This window comes from Meles meles, chromosome 18 (assembly GCF_922984935.1).
Source record: "Meles meles chromosome 18, mMelMel3.1 paternal haplotype, whole genome shotgun sequence".
Classification (NCBI taxonomy): domain Eukaryota; kingdom Metazoa; phylum Chordata; class Mammalia; order Carnivora; family Mustelidae; genus Meles; species Meles meles.
In genome coordinates, this window is record NC_060083.1 from 48214297 (window position 1) to 48233489 (window position 19193).

General features: G+C 34.9%; 2 protein-coding genes across 2 annotated transcripts in view; one reads left to right on the forward strand and one right to left on the reverse strand.

Annotated features, from left to right (window-relative positions):
* The window catches only part of LOC123930068, a 199650-nt gene extending 185424 nt beyond the window's left edge, over positions 1 to 14226 (forward strand). The window contains exons 69-76 of the mRNA XM_045986277.1: positions 163 to 216; positions 833 to 937; positions 1480 to 1530; positions 2720 to 2824; positions 8229 to 8282; positions 9516 to 9620; positions 11715 to 11819; positions 14156 to 14226. Coding sequence (XP_045842233.1) covers positions 163 to 216; positions 833 to 937; positions 1480 to 1530; positions 2720 to 2824; positions 8229 to 8282; positions 9516 to 9620; positions 11715 to 11819; positions 14156 to 14226 — 650 coding nt within the window. The remainder of the gene's footprint in view (positions 1 to 162; positions 217 to 832; positions 938 to 1479; positions 1531 to 2719; positions 2825 to 8228; positions 8283 to 9515; positions 9621 to 11714; positions 11820 to 14155) is intronic.
* Positions 1 to 19193, reverse strand: part of LOC123929308 (40S ribosomal protein S24-like) — a 576828-nt gene that overhangs the window by 201182 nt on the left and 356453 nt on the right. The window lies entirely within an intron of this gene.

Consider the following 19193-nt stretch of genomic DNA (forward strand, 5'->3'; position numbering starts at 1 on the left):
TGGAGCACTGGGTGTTGTGCAAAAAGAATGAATACTGTTACGCTGAAAAAAAAAATAAATAAAAAGGGAAAAAAAAAAAAAAAAGAAAAGGATTTCTTGTCTTATGTATCTTTTTTCTGAGTCCATGAGACTGTTTTTCTCTGATTAAACTTTGTCTTACAGGCTATAAGAAAGTTGATCTGAAAAACCTGATGGATAAGGTAGAAACTGTTACAGGTGAGGAAGAATTTACCAAGTATATATGATTCTGATTCTTTATACATATTTTTATTATGTTATGTTAGTCACCATACAGTACATCATTAGATTTTTGTGTAGTGTTTCATGATTAGTTGTGATTCTTCATACATGTTCTTTCCTGTTCTTTAAAATTCTTTCTTTCCTGTTATTCCCTTTAAATTATGCTATTTTTACTAAACTGATTGTAGTTTGATTTCCTAGACTTTGACTTTGGTTTGTCAGTGTTTCAACAATAAAACTTAGTGCCACATTTTGTTAGGCCATATGATCTCATTTTTTCCAAATTAAGGTATTTACTAAAAAAGGTTAGTGTAATAAAAAGAGACTAAACTTTTATTACCTACTAGTAATCTCTCACAATAGAAAATTATGAAATGCATAATTATGTACTCTGTTATTTTGCCTCTATTATTACTAAAGTTGTGGAAATAAACACTTCAATGTTCTGCCATAACTATACTCAAACATGCCTCATTTGACTTTATTATGCATTAAGTAGTTGGGTTAATACAGTAATAGAAGATTTCATCATGATTTGGAATAATGAGATGGTTCTTTAAAATCAAACGTTACCATTTCTATCCTTTTAAAGGAGAGGAACTTGATGTCAACGACATAGGAACAATTCTAAGAAACATGGGAATAGAACTCACAGATAAAGAACTCTCACAACTGATGAAAACTCTGCCAGTTGATAGTGAGTATTTCACATAAAAATATAATCATCTGAGGAAGCATATTGTTAAATTGTAAAAACTTCTAAAATTGTCTCTATCTTATTGCTTGTCAGAAATAATCTTATGAGCTATGTTACATAATTTAAAATGACTCTATTGTATCTTAAAAGGTTATCTATGCCATTTAATCTTTAGTTTGAGAATCAACCATTGTGTCATCATGACTCCTATCATCAGGGTCCACATAATATCTTTTATATAATTATATATTTTGTAACTTTTGAGTCTATCAAGAGATCTGCAATTTAAGCCAGAATAAAATAAGAAAAAAGAAAGAGAAATCTAATAGGGGAAAATGAAAACATTGCAAAGAAAAGGAAAAGATATATTTCAGAATGGTAGAGTGTCAATATCCCCCATGCCCTATAATTTCATTGTTTGCCACTAAATCAGAAAATTTCTAAGGCAGTTCGTAAATATGTCTTACTGGAATTGCTGATTCTTACTGTTAGTGAAGCTCCACTATGAAGTTTCTGTGATCTGAACCGTGTTTTCCTTACAGATGGAAAGGTCTACCAAAGAAGGTTGCTGGATGGTATAAAGTTTCTTAAAGGTGAGAGAGAAGCTTACTAAGACACAGATTAATCTGAGGTCATCATGTTTGGCATTTCTACTAATTCCTTGTGATTAAATTGTCAACCTTGACACCTAACACATTATTACATACTTTTGTTTCTTTTATAGATCAACATGCTCTTTAGGAGATCATTTCTTATGATGTAACTTGGAAAGAACTCCTATGTTCTCTTGGGATTTCTCAAACTTTGACAGAAAAAGAAATTATCAGAGCTCAGGCTGTACAGCAAAAGTAAAGGGAAAATTAGCACTTCTTCAGTTAGTTTATTCAGCAGCAAGAGACTACTAATCTGACGTTTAGACCAAAGGAGAGAGAGCGAGAAGAGAGCTCTAGAAAGCCTTCAAGAAATTGAAGGAACATAGGACTGAACAGACAGACAGGAAGCAGGCCAGGAAGAAGGTCATGTCTAAGCAAGGTTCCCAAAACCACCTTCATGATATCTGCCAAATCCACACAGTATTTGTAGTATTGTTAATATTTTTGTTTAAACGGATTTACTTTTAACTTGAATTTTAAAAATATTTTAAATGGTAATGGAGAACCAGCATCCTTTAGCATAACTAGAATTTAACTGTAAAAATAAACACAATAAGGAATTTGAGAAACAAGACAGAGGATCATAAGGGAAGGGAGGGAAAAATGAAACAAGATGAAATCAGAGAGGGAGACAATACATAAGAGGCTCTTAATCTCAGGAAACAAACAGGGTTGCTGGAGGGGAGGGGGATGGGAGGAAAGGGGTGGCTGGGTGATAGACACGGGGGAGGGTATGTGCTATGGTGAGTGCTGTGAATTGTGTAAGACTGATGAATCACAGAACTGTACCCCTAAAGCAAATAGCACATTATATGTTAATAAAAAATAAATAAACACAATGAAAGTGAGACAATAGTCATTTGAATCACAGGAATTATTATCACCTTACTAGAATTCTCTGAGAAGTCATTCCATCACCTTTCAGTTTTTATTCTGGGTATGCTTATATGAAGATTAAAATTAAAACAGTATGTTCTAATTCTAACTCTTGTTTTTTACTCTGTCTTCTCCTCATGAGGCTTTGGTCCTTTGGATGAATATGATAGCCATAATCCTCAGGAGGTGAGGGTTTATCCAACAATTTAGGGGCATTAACTTCTGCTTCTACATCTGTCTCTCTTTCCATAAGGTGGGAAGATTGATTCCAGTAAAGTGGATGCAGTTTTGGAAAACATAGGAATGGACCTTACTGAAAAGGAGCTTAAAGACATAACACAAAATCTGCCAGTTGAAGGTGAGCATTTTAGATACCATTAAACACTACAGAAAAACTTCCTTTATAAGCCTATTTATAACAATCATTAAAAATGCTTGTTTGGCATCAAGAAGGCATTCTGAAAAGCTTAGGGAAAAAACTCAGGTTCAAAGAAAGAACCCATCCTGTCTCTTGCTAGTCTCATGTGTAAATTAGAGAAGGATTTCGGGTTATCTATGTTTTTTACACTCAGCCTTACCTTTTTTCTCCCTATGGAGTAGGAAGAATTGGTAAGTATTGCTTAAATTCTGCTTGAACCCTTTGGCCACATTTGCTACATGACATCAGTATTTATAAAAAAAGATACTGAATATAGGGATGGTGATCTTTAATGTTCTTTCCATTTTAATGTGGCTAGAGTATAGCAGCTCTATCTGGCTGCCATCTCAGTATTTGTCTGTCACTTCCACCTGGGTCCTATGGAGAAAAGTCTGTTGCGGACAATTTAGAATAGTTCTTCTCTAAGTTTATAACTAGGATGACGTCAGAGCACCACTTCCACCACTGTTATTAAAGCAATCACAAGATGCTGCCCGGACTCAATCTAAGTTCTTGGTGGGAAATGTATCAGGCACGTTGTAATGAGGTCTGTGGGACAGGAAATACATAGCTCAGCCATCCTTGAAAATTATGTTCTCCCACAGCTTTTTTACTCAGCATACAAGTCTTAGATTTGCCTATATTGTTGCTCATGTCAGTAATTTGTTTTAATTGCTGAATAATATTCTTTTATATAAATATACCACAGTATGTTATCATTTCTACTATTATTGGGCCTATGTTTTTTTTAGCTTTTCACTAGCACGAATAAAACTGCTATGAACATTCTTGTATGAGACTTTTTTTGTTTGAGATATTTTTGAACATGTGTTTACTATTCTTCTGGGTAGATACCAGGAGTAGAAATAGCTGCCTCCTAGGGTAAATGTGTTTTTAGTTTTGTAAGTATCTGTTAGGTAATTTTCCAAAGTGAATGTATCATCTTATACTCCCACCAACAACGTCTGAAGGTTCTCTTAGCTCAACTCCTCACCAACACTGGTTATTATCATTGTTTTTAATTTTAGTCCTTCTGGTTAGTGTGTGATGCTATCTCAGTATGGCCTTGATTTACATTGCCTTGATGACTAATGATATTGAGTACTTTTCCAAGTGTTTATCAGCCATTTATACTTTTTTAATAAAGTATGTATTCAAAGTGTTTGCCCACTTTTTTATCTGATTGTTTGTCCAACCACTTGGGAAATGGTTGTTTCTCTTTCATACCTACATTCTCAGAGTGCTTAGTTTCTTTTTGTCTTTCTGCTTCATTATTAAATGAAGGAGTGTAAGGCCATACATTTTCTTCTGAATGCAGCTTCATACATCCTTTCGTTTTGATATGAAGAGTTTTCTTAATCATTACTTTCTACTAACTTATAATTGATACAAAGATTATCTAGTATCTAGAAGTATATTTCTTATTTCTTTTTAAGTCTTTTATTTATTATATATAAACTTTGGAGTTCTATCAGATAATGTGGCCACTGAAATGTTAAAAAGAATCTCTGTTTTGTTAAAGGTTTCATTATGACCATGTACTTTATCAATTTTTGTAAATCTGTAGGCATATAAAAATAATGTATAATCTCTAGAGAGTGCACATAGATTTCTTTTTTTATTAATTATTTTTATTAGCATATAATGTATTATTTGCCCCAGGAGTACAGTCAGTGAATTGTCAGGCTTACACACTTAACAGCACTCACCAGTGCACATAGATTTCTATACATGCATTATGAAATCAAGTTTATCAGTAATATTATTCAATTCCTTTGTATCTTTACTTCCATTTTGTCTACAAAATAGATCTTCTTCCATTTAGAGGGTTAACATCTCCTACTTAAATTGAATTTTTATAAGATTCTTCTTGGAGCATGAGGGTGGTTCAGTCAGTTCGGTGTCTGACTCTTAATTTTGGCTGAGGTCATGTTCTCATTCCTTTATTTTCAGTCTTCATTACCATTTGGTTGAAATATATTTTGCAAAATCATCATATAGCTGGGTTTTTAAGGAACTCATTTGATAATTTTTCCTTTTTTAATGAGAAATTTCAGTTTGTTCAGATTTGGTGTAATACTGGATATATATATTTATTTTATTTTATGTTTATTGTTCATTTTCTACTATTGTTTTATTTTTTTCTTATGCTTATTATTACCAGTTGGTTCAAGTTGTCATTCATTATATTTGTTTTCTTCTTAATTAATTTTGAAGTTCCAGAGGAGGGTCACATTTCATTAATTCTTATATTTCTTTTCTTCTCATTCACTGTCATACTTACCTATAACTTAATTATTACTGGCAACAAAATACTGCTTTTTTCTTCATCAAGATACCTTTACCCATCAGATATTTCATTTCAGCTTTATCCCTTCCTCCTCCTCCCCTCCCCACTCCCCACCCTACAATCCCAATAAGCAGAAACTTTTAGAATACTCTTATTCATCCCACAATTTCCTCTACTCCCCACCATGAGATCTTTGGGATGTCTTTACTTCCTCAGCTATAACATTTTCAATTCTCATAATCAATCAATTTCTAAAATATCTCTTACATAATCTCCCTTCTATTTCAAGATTCTTTATTTAGCACTTAATATTACATATTCCATAACATAACTTACAGAAAAGAAGGTAGCATCTGTTCTGGCATCTCTATTTCCACCACCTCAGGAAAATAAATGTTTCCGCCCACCTGTTTTTTCCTTCTTGGTCTCTTAGGAATCAGAGGAATTGGAATATCCTCATACTGGCCTTGACTGAGCTTCCTCAGGGTCTTCAGCATTCTAAATGCCAAGTGTTTCCCAGGATCGACTACTTTCCAGTTCTGTTCCTGTGCTCTGACACCTCTCTGCTGCTTCCCTCGTTGAGGGCAGAAAGAACCCCATGCCCATTCTTTCCTCCAGGACACAACCAAGCCCAAGAGTTGACAGAGCCCCAGCATCCTAGAAAGACCATCAACATTTGAATTTCAAAAAGCAAACAGCTTTGGGACGCCTGGGTGGCTCAGTGGGTTAAAGCCTCTGCTTTCAGCTCAGGTCATGATCTCAGGGTCCTGGGATAGAGCCCCGCATCGGGCTCTCTGCTCAACAGGGAACCTGCTTCCCTTCCTTTCTCTGCCTGCCTCTCTGCCTACTTGTGATCTCTGTCTGTCAAATGAATAAATAAAATCCTTAAAAAAAAAAAAAAGCAAACAGCTTTGAGATGGTAGTAAAAGGAACTGGAGCATGTTCACAAAAGTCCTTCCAAATTTTTATTAAAGTAAATACAAAAAAGAATATCATTATAAGTAAAGGAAAATGATCAACTTTTGTTTTAAAAAATTTTCCTTGTCACACAGATGTCTCAGTTTGTCTCAGTTCCTACTAATATATTCGTCCTCAACTGAGACGAACTTGGAATATTTTAATGAAAGAGAACTCCCTCCAATTAGATGGCCTATGGCAGAAAGCCCTTTCATCTTGGGTCAAAGTGATACGGTTCATATATACAATGGCATAATTACTCAACAATCAGAAAGGGTGAATACCCACCATTTGAATTGTCATGGATGGAACTGGAGAGGATTATACCAAGTGAAATAAGTCAAACAGAGAAAGACAATTTTCATATATATGGTTTCACTCATAGTGGAACATAAGGAATAGCACAGAGGACCACAGTTGAAGGGAGAGAAAACTGAACGGGAAGAAATCAGAGAACCAAACAAACCATGAGAGACTTTGGAATCCAGGAACTAAACTGTTACAGAAGAGGGGAGGGTAACCGAAGGCACCTGTTTTGATGAGCACTGGGTGTTACACACAACTAATGAATCATTGAACACTACATCAAAAACTAACCATATGTTGGCCAACTGAACATAATAAAAAAACATGGAAACCACAAAAAAAAATTTCCCAGTAATAAACCAGATAGACAAAGAAAAAGATGAACAGACAACCATAGTGACCCATGTACAATGACAGGCCTGAAAATTATAATCCACTCCAAGGATCCCATCTCTTCTTCATGATAGACTTGGTTAACTATACTAATCCAGGTAAGCCAACACACATTTTCCATTTCGCCCTGACCTGTAATTGGTACTGATGCAGAAGTAACTAGTAGTGCATAAACAATGACTCTTGGAGCACTGAAAAAATTAAATTAAATTAAATTTAAAAAGATGTTTTAGTGGCCAGGAATACTTTAACAGACAAAGAATAAGGTCCAAAAATTCTCACCACAGAATTAGCAACATTATTGGTAATTGATAGACTTTTCTGGCCATTGTGCTGGCACTTTGTGGGTATTCAAAAACAAGTTTGTTGAATTAATGATTAACTACACTTTATACCATGTTTCTGAAATTATAGCTAGATTTTCTCACCAACATGGAGTATTATTTTGCTGGAGGAGAAAAAGCACTTTTCTTTTCAGAAACTAAATGACAAGAATTAATCACTTTTCTTCCCTGAGCACAATATATTGGAAATGCTGGAATATTAGTTGTATTCAGGAAATAATTATGCTTATTGTCATTCAAGCTGTCATCCTTCCTCTTCTACCTTCTTATGAAGAATGTAACAAAAGGTTAAATTTTCATGTGTATGTGTGTGTGTGTGTAGTATGAAACCAGCTCTATTTTTATATTGAGGTATAATTTTTTATAATGAGGTTGTAATTGACATATAACATTATATTAGTTCAGACTTATAACATGATTCAATATTTTTATATATTATAATATATGTATATGTGTATATATATATCAAAATGATCACAATTGACACCCATTACTATACACAGTTAGAATTTTTTTTTGTTGTGATGAGAACTTTTAAGATCTACTCTCTTAGAGTCAATTATCATATGGTTTCACTTATTTGTGGAGCATAACAAATAACATGGAGGACATGAGGAGATGGAGAGGAGAAGGGAGTTGAGGGAAATTGGAAGGGGAGATGAACCATGAGAGACTGGGGACTCTGAAAACCAACCTGAGGGTTTTAAAGGGGCGGGGGGGGGGAGGTTGGGGAACCAGGTGCTGGGTAATAGGGAGGGCACATATTGCATGAAGCACTGGGTGTGGTGCAAAAACAATGCATACTGTTACGCTGAAAAGAAATTAAAAAAAAAAATCTACTCTCTTAGCAACTTTCAAATATTATTTCAATATTAACTATAGTTATCATACTGCATGTTATATCCCCAAAACTTACTTTAAACTGAAAGTGTGTACCTGAAAAAGGTTAAATTTTCTAAAGCAAATAAATATAAATAAAGTTTTTCTGCTCTATGTAACATATTTTCTTGGTCTCATTGTCATGTTTCCATCCAATTTATTCCTTGTCTTACAGTTAAAGGTAAAGTTGATCTGGAAAAGCTGATGAATGAAGTAAAATCTTTCTCGGGTGAGTAAAACATTACTAAGACAATTCTAGCCCTATGTTATATTTTGAATAGTGTTTTCCTAATATTATACCATAAATTTGTTAATGTTGATATTTTACATATTTTAATGAAATATTTATATTCAACTTTACTTCTGCATTTGATTTTGAATTATCTAGGGTTTGGCTGTAAAAGTTAGTAGTAAGGGGTGCCTGGGTGGCTCAATTGCTTAAGCATCTGCCTTTAGCTCAGGTCATGAGCCTCACATGGGTCTCCCTGCTCAATGGGGAATCTGCTTCTCTCTCTCCCTCTGCCTCTACCCCCAATTCGTACTTGTGCTTTCTCTCTCTCTTTCACACTCTCTCTCAAGTAAATAAATAAAATCTTTAAAAAATAAATAAATAAGTGGTGATACTTAAGTCATAAATTATACTTTCTGTAGTTCCTACCAGTATTATACTGACCTTAACTAGTGTTTAAATCAGAGGTTTAGCAAATTGGCTATCCATGAATTGAGTCCAACCTGTAGTTAAGTTTATAAGATTTGGCAACACTAGCCCTATATTCCCTCATGACAGTAACTGGTATATTTTCTCTTTGGACAAGGCATGTGTTATCTAGTTCACCATAGCTAGTTTCACTAACTTCTTCTACCTTCAGCCTCCTACAATCTTGATTTAATAACTGCTGGCTTAAATAACCAAATGTGGGTAGGCACAGAATATAGGAAGAGGAATATTTTTTTTTAACTTGAATTAAATTTAAATTTATTTTTTTTTCAGCGTAATAGTATTCATTGTTTTTGCACAACACCCAGTGCTCCATGAAGTACGTGCCCTCCCTATTACCCACCACCTGGTTCCCCCAACCTCCCACCCCCGCCCCTTCAAAACCCTCAGGTTGTTTTTCAGAGTCCATAGTGGAAGAGGAATATTTTTAGAAAATTAAGTTGATAAGATTGCTTTAAATAATAATCACATGATTCAGTATTAAAAAGAAAAAAAGACTAGGTATCCTAAATTACTGGCCAATTATATAACCTGATTTTCTTCTATGATATCTTGCCATTAGTCTTAGGAGACCATTCTATGAAGAATCAAGGAGTAAGTTCTGCCTCATTATCCTTAAACACTATTAGAATATGTGAGAATATGAAAGTTAGAATGGCATTCTTTAAACCAGCTTTTCATTATTTTGGATCATTATAATGTCCTAAAATTGTCATGCGTCAATAATTCACTTTTCTTTTAAAGGAGGCAAAGTAGATGCTAATAAACTTGGAAGTGTTTTACAAAACTTGGGGATTGAGCTCACACCTAATGAACTTTTGAATTTGGTGAAGACACTGCCACTTGATGGTAAGTCTTATGGATGCTATAAGCCTAGTTCTGTGGAATTGTTTCCACATGTGAAAAATGACAAAATAGTTGCAAATAATACCCAGTGCTCATCACAACACATGCCCTCCTTAATACCCACATAATGAATCATTGGACACTACCTCAAAAACTAATGATGTACCCTATGCTGGCTAACTGAACATTTAAAAAAAAAAAAAGAAAGAAAGAAGAGAAAAATTACAAATTAAAATGAAAAATGTTTTTAGAAACCATTTGGCAGGTTCTTTTTTTTTTTTTCCCCTTTTTATTAATTTTTTCAGCGTAACAGTATTCATTCTTCCATAAGAGACTATGTACTCTGAAAAACAACCTGAGGGTTTTGAAGGGTCAGGGGTGAAAAATGTTTTTAAAATATTAAAAAGTTAATGCAAATACAAAGAAAAATTTCATCACTTGGATTTTGATTTAAAAATCATCAGTCTAACCCATTTAAATTATAAGGCAAAGTGCATTACTCAGCCCTCCGGTTGCTGATGAGCTGGATTTGTTTAAAAAAAGAAAAAAGGTTTTTTTGAAAAGATAAAGGAGAGAGAGAGGAAGGCATCCAGTTTTCCCCACACCAGCTAATAATGTAGCTATGTGTGATTCTGCAGCATCGAACATATAGATTGCCAATAAGTGGGTAATTTTGTGCATTGAGAAAAAGCCACAATTCTTAACTTCCTCATTAGATTAAATAAAACCAAAAAATTTTATAAAAAATGCTTTTTAATCCAATAACCCAAAGATAACCATTATTAATATTTTGGTACACTTCCTTCTAGTGCTCAGTAGATGATAGATTAATAGATAATATGTGTATATTAATTTACTTATAGTTCTCACCTCTTCACAATATTAACATGTATATTTATCACAGAAACCTTGATGATGAAGATAAGTGAAAATAAAACCATCTCTATTCCCAACTAAAAGCAATTACTACTATGAGAATTTTGATGTATATTTTTTCTAGTTCTCCATCTATGAATATATATTCTTTTTTTATTTGGCAACTTTGTGAATAAATCTTTGCAAATATTCCAAAATTTTTCAAGATAAGTTCCTTAAGTAGAGTTGTAAAATGGAAGATATTTTGTTTTCTCACATATCCTTACAGAATATTGTAATTTGATCTCCCACAAACAATATTTTAGGATGTTATTTTCTCTACATTCTCAATACAAGGGGGGGAAAAAAGAGCATCTCATGATTATGATTTGCAATTCACTCCTTCACCACTGAGAGTGAACATTTTGGTATGTCTATTTATCTATTTGCATTTGAAATGTTCCTTATGCAAAGATTCTAAATTCTTCCTGAAATTAAAAGATGTGTATTTATATGGTGGCTACCTGAACATAATAGAAATAAATAAATAAAGTCTGCTATCTTTCTGACTCCATTTTCAAAATATCTCATTTTTTATAGCGGATGGAAAGGTGTATCAAAAAAGGTTGATGAAGGGCATAAAGTCTCTCAAACGTGAGTAAGAAGCACAGGGAAAGGACTGAATCTGAAACCTTTATTTGTGTTGTTAAAACATGAATTATCCTTTCCTATGTAATTGTATTTATTTATGCTTTCTTCAGTAAATCTGAATTTTACCAGGTAAACCAAGTAGTTTCTTGCACTAAGATTTGGCAGAAAGTATTAAACTTCTTTGGATTTTCCTAACTCAACCCCAGAGAAACAAGATTAAAACACAAAGCAAGAGGTGAAGAAGGAACATTGTCAGATAAAGATTTCAGTCAAAAGCGAGGCAAATAATTTGAAAATGCAGACAACGAAAACAACTCCTGTTTTATAGAATATTATGTTAGTCATATCTAGCTCTTGCTTTTCAAAATCCTAATAGAAAATGGAGAAGAATTTTTATTTTCCTATTACTGAGCAAAACTGGGTTTTGGTGTTTGTCTTGAAAACCTTAATAATACTAAGAAATGGGTAAAATATTTTTTATTGGAATAAAACACATGCTTGATGAAAAGGAATAATAACACAGCAGTGAATGCATGGTCCAGTTTTAGAAACACTCAATTTTACTATATTCCTTTTCTGCTCCTTACTTAGAAGGTGATGTTGATGTCAACAAGCTGGACACTCTTTTAGAAAACATGGGGATCAGCATCAAAGAAAAAGAGTTCATGGATCTGATAGAAAGACTGCCAGATGCTGGTAAGCATATAACTGTACTTTTTAAGGGGTACTTCTTGTTTTCGTCTTTACTGAGATATAATTGGCATATAACATTGTGTAAGTTTAAGTACAACCTGTTGATTTGACATACTTGCATATTGCAGAATGATTACTGCCATAGTTAACACCTCTGTGACATTACATAATTATCTTTTTTTTTATGGTGAAAACATTTAAGATCTACTCTTAGGAACTTTCAAGTATATAATACAATGTTGTTAACTATAATCACCATTCTGTATTATATTCTCAGAATTTATTCACACTAGAAATGGGAGTTTATACCCTTTACCTAACATCTCTCCATTTCCCCACGTCCTCCCTCAGTCTCTGACAATGACCATTCTACTCTGTTTCTATGAACTCAGTGTTTGCTTTTGTTATTTTTTAAAGTTTTATTTATTTGAGAGCAGGGAAGGGCAGAAAGGGAAAGAGAGAGAGTCTTAAGCAGACTCCACACTGAGCTCGATCCCACCACCCTGAGATTACAACCTGAGTGGAAACAGAGTCAAATGCTCAACCAACAGTGGTACCCACACACCCTGAGTTCAACATTTTTAGATTCCACGTATAAGTGATATCATATAGTATTAGTATCTCTCCATCTAACATATTTCACTTACCGTAATACCCTCAAAGTTTATCCATGTTGTCACAAATGGCAAGATTTCCTTCTTTCTCATGGCTGAGTAATTTTCTGTTGTATATAATATACCACATCTTCTTTACCCATTCATCCACTGACAGACATATAACTTAACTATTGTGATTAACATTACAATGAACAGGGAGTATAGATATCTTTTTGAATCCTATTTCTTTTTTTTTTTTTTTTTTTTTTTTTTTTAAATTTTTTTTTTCCTCATTTTATTTATTTTTTCAGCGTAACAGTATTCATTCTTTTTGCACAACACCCAGTGCTCCATGCAAAACGTGCCCTCCCCATTACCCACCACCTGTTCCCCCAACCTCCCACCCCTGACCCTTCAAAACCCTCAGGTTGCCCCAACCTCCCACCCCTGACCCTTCAAAACCCTCAGGTTGTTTTTCAGAGTCCATAGTCTCTTATGGTTCGCTTCCCCTCCCCAATGTCCATAGCCCGCTCCCCCTCCCCCAATCCCACCTCCCCGCAGCAACCCCCAGTTTGTTTTGTGAGATTAAGAGTCATTTATGGTTTGTCTCCCTCCCAATCCCATCTTGTTTCATTTATTCTTCTCCTATCTCCTACCCCCCCATGTTGCTTCTCCATGTCCTCATATCAGGGAGATCATATGATAGTTGTCTTTCTCCGATTGACTTATTTCACTAAGCATGATACGCTCTAGTTCCATCCACGTCGTCGCAAATGGCAAGATTTCATTTCTTTTGATGGCTGCATAGTATTCCATTGTGTATATATACCACATCTTCTTTATCCATTCATCTGTTGATGGACATCTAGGTTGAAAATAGAACTACCCTATGACCCAGCAATTGCACTACTGGGTATTTACCCTAAAGATACAAACATAGTGATCCGAAGGGGCACGTGTACCCGAATGTTTATAGCAGCAATGTCTACAATAGCCAGACTATTGAATCCTATTTCTAAGTGGGCTTTTAAATTTTATGCTGTGTTATGGGATTAATGGATCATATGATAGTTCTATTTTTAATTTCTTAAGGAACATCTATTCTGTTTTCCACAATGACTGCACCAATTTATATTCCCATCAATGATGAGCAAGGGTTTCCTGTCCTCCACATCCCCACCAGCATTTATCTCTTATCTTTCTGATGAGAGCCATTCTAACAAGTTTGGAGTGATATCTCATTGTGGTTTTAATTTGCATTTCCCTGATAATGAGTGATATTGAACACCTTTTCATGTACCTGTTGGCCACTTGTGTGTGTTCTTTGGAAAGATGGCTATTCAATTCCTCTACCCATCCTTTAATTGGATTGGGAGGTGGGGGAAGTTTGCTATTGAGTGTATGAATTCCTTATATGTTTTGATCTCAATCCCTTATCAGATATATGGTTTGCAAATATTTTCTCTCATTTTATAAGTCGCACTTTCACTTTATTGATTGTTTCTGTTGCTGTACAGAAGACTTTTTGTTTGGTGTAGTCCCACTTACTATTTTTTCTTTTGTTGCCTGTGCTTTTGGTGTCATAACTAAAAGAATAACTCAAGACTCATGTCAAGAAGCTATGTTTTCCTCTGGAAATTTTATTGTTTGGGGTCCTACATTTAAGTCTTTCATTCAAGTTCATGTTTTTGAGTGGTATAAGATAGTGGGACAATTTCATTCTTTTGCCTGTGGGTTATCCAGTTTTTCCCAACACCATTGAGGAGACTGTTCTTTCCCTATTGAGTATTCTTGGCCGCCTTGTTAATAGTTGACTGTATGTGTGGGATTTTATTTCTGGGCTCTTGATTATGTTCTGTTGGCCCATGTATCTACTTTTATACTGTGCCATACTGTTTGATTAGCTTTGTAGTATAGTTTGAGGGGGAGGAGTTAAGACAGTGGAAGATTAGGGAGACCTTAAGCATGTCTCATCCCTCGAATATGGCTAGATAGTTATCAGATCATTCTGAATTCCCAAGAAAATCAACCAGAGGTCTAAGAGGATGAAAACTACAAGTCTACAGGCAAGAAAGTGACCACCTTTCAGAAGATTCTTTTAACAAGCAGACCAAAACACGAGCAGGATCTAGTTTTGTTATTGTTATTGGGTTTTTATTTTGTCTTTTTCTTTCTTCTTTTCTTTTCTGGAAAAAAATGATGAGATGAAGAAATTCACCCCAAAAGAAAGTACAGGAGGTAGTGCAACCCGGGATTTAATCAGTATAGATATAAGTAAGATGTCTTAACTAGAATTTAAAACAATGATTGTAAGGATATTAGCCAGGCTTGAAAAAAGCATAGAGGACACTAGAGAGACCCTTTCTGCAGAGACAAAAGAACTAAAATCTAGTCAGGCTGAAATTTAAAATGCTATAACCAAGATGCAATCCCAAGTGGAGGCCATAAAAGTAAGGATGGACAGAGCAGAAGAGCAAATCAGTAATATAGAATATAAAATTATGGGAGAAAATGAAGCTGAAAAGAAGAGGGAAAGAAAGACAATGACCACAAAGGTAGACTTAGGGAACTCAGTGACTTATTAAAATGTATTAACATATATACCATAGGAGTCCCAGAAGATGAAAAGAGAGAAAGGGGGACAGAAGATTTATTTGCACAAATTATCACTGAAAACTTCCCTAACCTGAGGAAGGACACAGACATCAAAATCCAAAAAGCACAAAGAACACCCATTAAATTCAACAAAAGCCAATCATTGCCAAGGCATATCATAATCAAATTCACAAAATACACAGATAACGAGAGACTCCTGAAAGCAGCAAGAGAAAATGACTTTAGCCTACAAGGGAAGACAGGACAGGTTTGCAGCAAATCTGTCTACTGAAAGCTGGCAGGGCAGAAAAGTGTGGAAGGAAATGTTCAACTTGCTGAATGGGGAAAATAGGCAGCCAAGAATTCTTAACCAGCAAGACTGTCATTCAGAATAGAAAGAAAGTTTCCCAAACAAAAACTAAAGGAGCTCGTGACCGCTAAACCAGCCCTCCAAGAAATTTTAAGGGGGACTCTCTAGGGTGAAAATAAAAAGACCAATAGCAACAAAGACTAGAAAGGACCAGAAAACATCACCAGAAACACCAGTTCTACAGATAACACAATGGCACTAAATTAATATCTTTAAATAATCACTCTATAGTATCATTTGAAATCAAGAAGGGTAATGCCTCCAGCTTTGTTCTTTCTCAGTATTGCTTTGACTATTCAAGGTCTTTTGTGGTTCCATATAAACTTAAGGACTTTTTTTCCTATGTCTGTGAAAAACTACCATTGGAATTTTTATAGGAATGTGATTGAATCTATAAATAACTTTTGGTAATACAGATATTTTAACAATATTAATTTTTCTGACCCATGAATGTGAGCTATATTTCCATTTTTTTTCAATTTCTTTCATCATGGTTTTATAGTTTTCATTGTATAGATCTTTCACCTCCTTATTTAAATTTATTTCCAAGTATTTTGTTGTTTTTGTATGCCATTGTGAGTGGTATTGTTTTCTTTATATCTTTTTCAGATATAAAGTTTATAAGAATGCAACTGATTTCTGTATACTGATTTTGTATACTGCAACTTTACTGAATCCATTGATAAGTTCTGATAGTTTTTTGGTGGAGTCTTTAGGATTTTCTACATTTAAGATCATATCATCTGCAGACAAAGACAATTAAGCTTCTTCCTTTCCTACTTAGATGTCTTTTTTTTTTTTTCTTGTCTGATTGTTCTGGCTTAGACTTCTAGTCCTATGTTTAATAGGAGTGGTGAAAATGGGCACTCTTGTCCATAGGCTTATATTTTTTATAGGCTTTTCTTTCTCCCTTCAAACTAGGGGGTTAAGTGAGTATTTTATTACTGAAACAGTAAAGCTAGATATTGTTTCATGAACCTTCATAATCAATTGTGTGTGTGTGTGTGTGTGTGTGTGTGTGTGTGTTTAGAGTTCTTAGTGTGGCTTACAGTAAAAAATTTTGAAAATCACTGGCTTAGGGGCTCCTGGGTGGCTCAGTGGGTTAAGCCTCTGCTTTCAGCTCAGATCATCATCTCAGGCTCCTGGGTTCAAGCCCCGAGTCAGGCTCTCTGCTCAGCAGGAAGCCTGCTTCTCCCACACTCTGCCTGCCTCTCTGCCTACTTGTGATCTCTCTGTCAAATAAATAAATAAAACCTTAAAAAAAATCACTAACTTAAATGATAATAATATAACAGTTCTATTTTCAAAGTATTGTTCGTTCTACACTCTTCCTGGCTGATTCCATTTAACCATATGTATTTAAGATTTCAAATCTTTTTTTTTTTTTTAAGATTTTATTTATTTATTTGACAGAAATCACAAGTAGGCAGAGAGGTAGGCAGAGAGAGTGATAAGGAAGCAGGCTCCCTGCCAAGCAGAGAGCCCGATGCGGGACTCGATCCCAGGATCCCGAGATCATGACCTGAGCCAAAGGCAGCAGCTTAAACCACCGAGCCACCCAGGCGCCCCAAGATTTCAAATCTTTTATCTCAAACCTATACTTACTTCATGTATTTTGGTCTAGGACAGTGAGGTCTTTTTATATAGCATAATGGGGCAAGTATTTGATCAGATACTCTAAAAATCCAATTAGAGTAAGGAATAATAAAAATGATATATATGTATTATGCATGTTTTCTTTCCATGAAAAAAAGGGACTACATTTTAACTTAATGTAGCCATACTCTTAACCCACTGAACCACCCAGGCGTCCCTAATAAGTACAACTCTTTATAAACAAACCTGGAAATACTAAAAGTATAGCTTTCTAGATGTAAGTTTAGCATGCCATCAGCATCAGTATGAAAGTTTTACAGTAGAAATGATGAATATAGTTCAGGCCATCAGGGTAGTTAAAGGGAGGTCAATTAAGAGATCTCCTATATATATATAACAAGATGGGATTGGGAGGGAGACAAACCATAAATGACTCTTAATCTCACAAAACAAACTGGGGGTTGCTGTGGGGAGGTGGGATTGGGGGAGGGGGAGCGGGCTATGGACATTGGGGAGGGGAAGCGAACCATAAGAGACTATGGACTCTGAAAAACAACCTGAGGGTTTTGAAGGGTCAGGGGTGGGAGGTTGGGGCAACCTGAGGGTTTTGAAGGGTCAGGGGTGGGAGGTTGGGGGAACAGGTGGTGGGTAATGGAGAGGGCACGTTTTGCATGGAGCACTGGGTGTTGTGCAAAAAGAATGAATACTGTTACGCTGAAAAAATAAATAAAATGAGAAAAAAAAAAAAAAAAAAAAAAAAAAAAAAAAAAGAGATCTCCTATATCAACAAATTTCTGTTGAGATGTAGATTTCCCAAAGGAAATCTGAATTCACCATATAAAAAGTAACCTATTTTCTCTGTTAAATTCCTAATTCTTAATTTTTTTTTTATTTTTCTGCCACTGTTACCCACCCACACTTACCCATGAAATAAATCAGAAATTATCTTTAACTTTTCATGTTCCTTCATTTTTCCTCTTAAGAATATCCCCAATCTATCTCTGTCTTTGCTATGCTACTCTTTTTTTTTTTTCTTTTTCTTTTTTTGCTATGCTACTCTTAAATCCTCATCATTCTTTGCTTACACTACTACAGAAGGCTCCTGACTGGTATAACACCCACTGGTCCCATTGCCTTAAATTCATTCTACACACACTCACAAGATGACTTCACTAGACTGAAAATCTGACCTTGTAATTCTTCCAGTTAAAACCTTTCAGTGACCCTTCACAACTTACATGCATTGAGTCTTACAATATGCCACAGTGTTAACACTTTTATGATAAATTAATTTATTCATTCATGTTGACAATATCTACTGAACACCTAACACCTAGCAGGCTCTGTTTCAGCCTTAGGAATACAGCCATAAATGAAACAAAATCAATGTAAATTTTGTGGAGCCAGGATTTTTACCTTTTTCTTTTACTGCTCTATTCCAACTCCAGGCAACCTAAATCCAAGGTCTAAAATGTTAGCTCCAACCAATCTCTTTCAACTCATCTTTCCACTCCCTACATGGCATTTTCCCTCAAGCAAAATTTAAAAGTTTTAGTTTACCACACACTGTGCTCTTCATTGCTCCTTGTCCTGGGATTCTTTGTCTTTCTCCAGTGATAGAAAATAACATAACACCATAAACAATAGTTTTATTTTTATTAATATATAATGTATTATTTGTTTCAGGGGTGCAGGTCTGTGATTCGTCAGTCTTACACAATTCACAGCACTCACCATAGCCATATTCTCCTCAGTGTCCATCACCTAGGCACCTCATCCCTCATAACCCCTACCCCTCCAGCAGCCCTGTTTGTTTTCTGAGATTAAGAGTTTCTTATGGTTTAAACAATGGTTTTAATCCCAATCCCATCTTGTTTCATTTAAATGTATACCAATCATGTGTTATCAACCATTCCTAGAGAAACATGGAGTTAGAAATAGAATGAATCCAAAAGACTTGAGAGAACATTTTTCCTAAGATAGACTTTATGATTCAAAGACTCTTAGTGCCCCTGGCAGATAATGGAGCTATCTATTATTAAAATCCAAGAATTATAAATTTAAGAAGGATAAGATATAGTGAAAGCTTTCATCTGGGCTCTACTTCATAATTTAAGTATTTTATGCTTTATGCTTTTTTTTGGAGTTTGGATTACCAGTGTCTAAATTTTGTCTTAACTTACAGATAAAGGGAAGGTCAAACTAAATACATTGATGGAA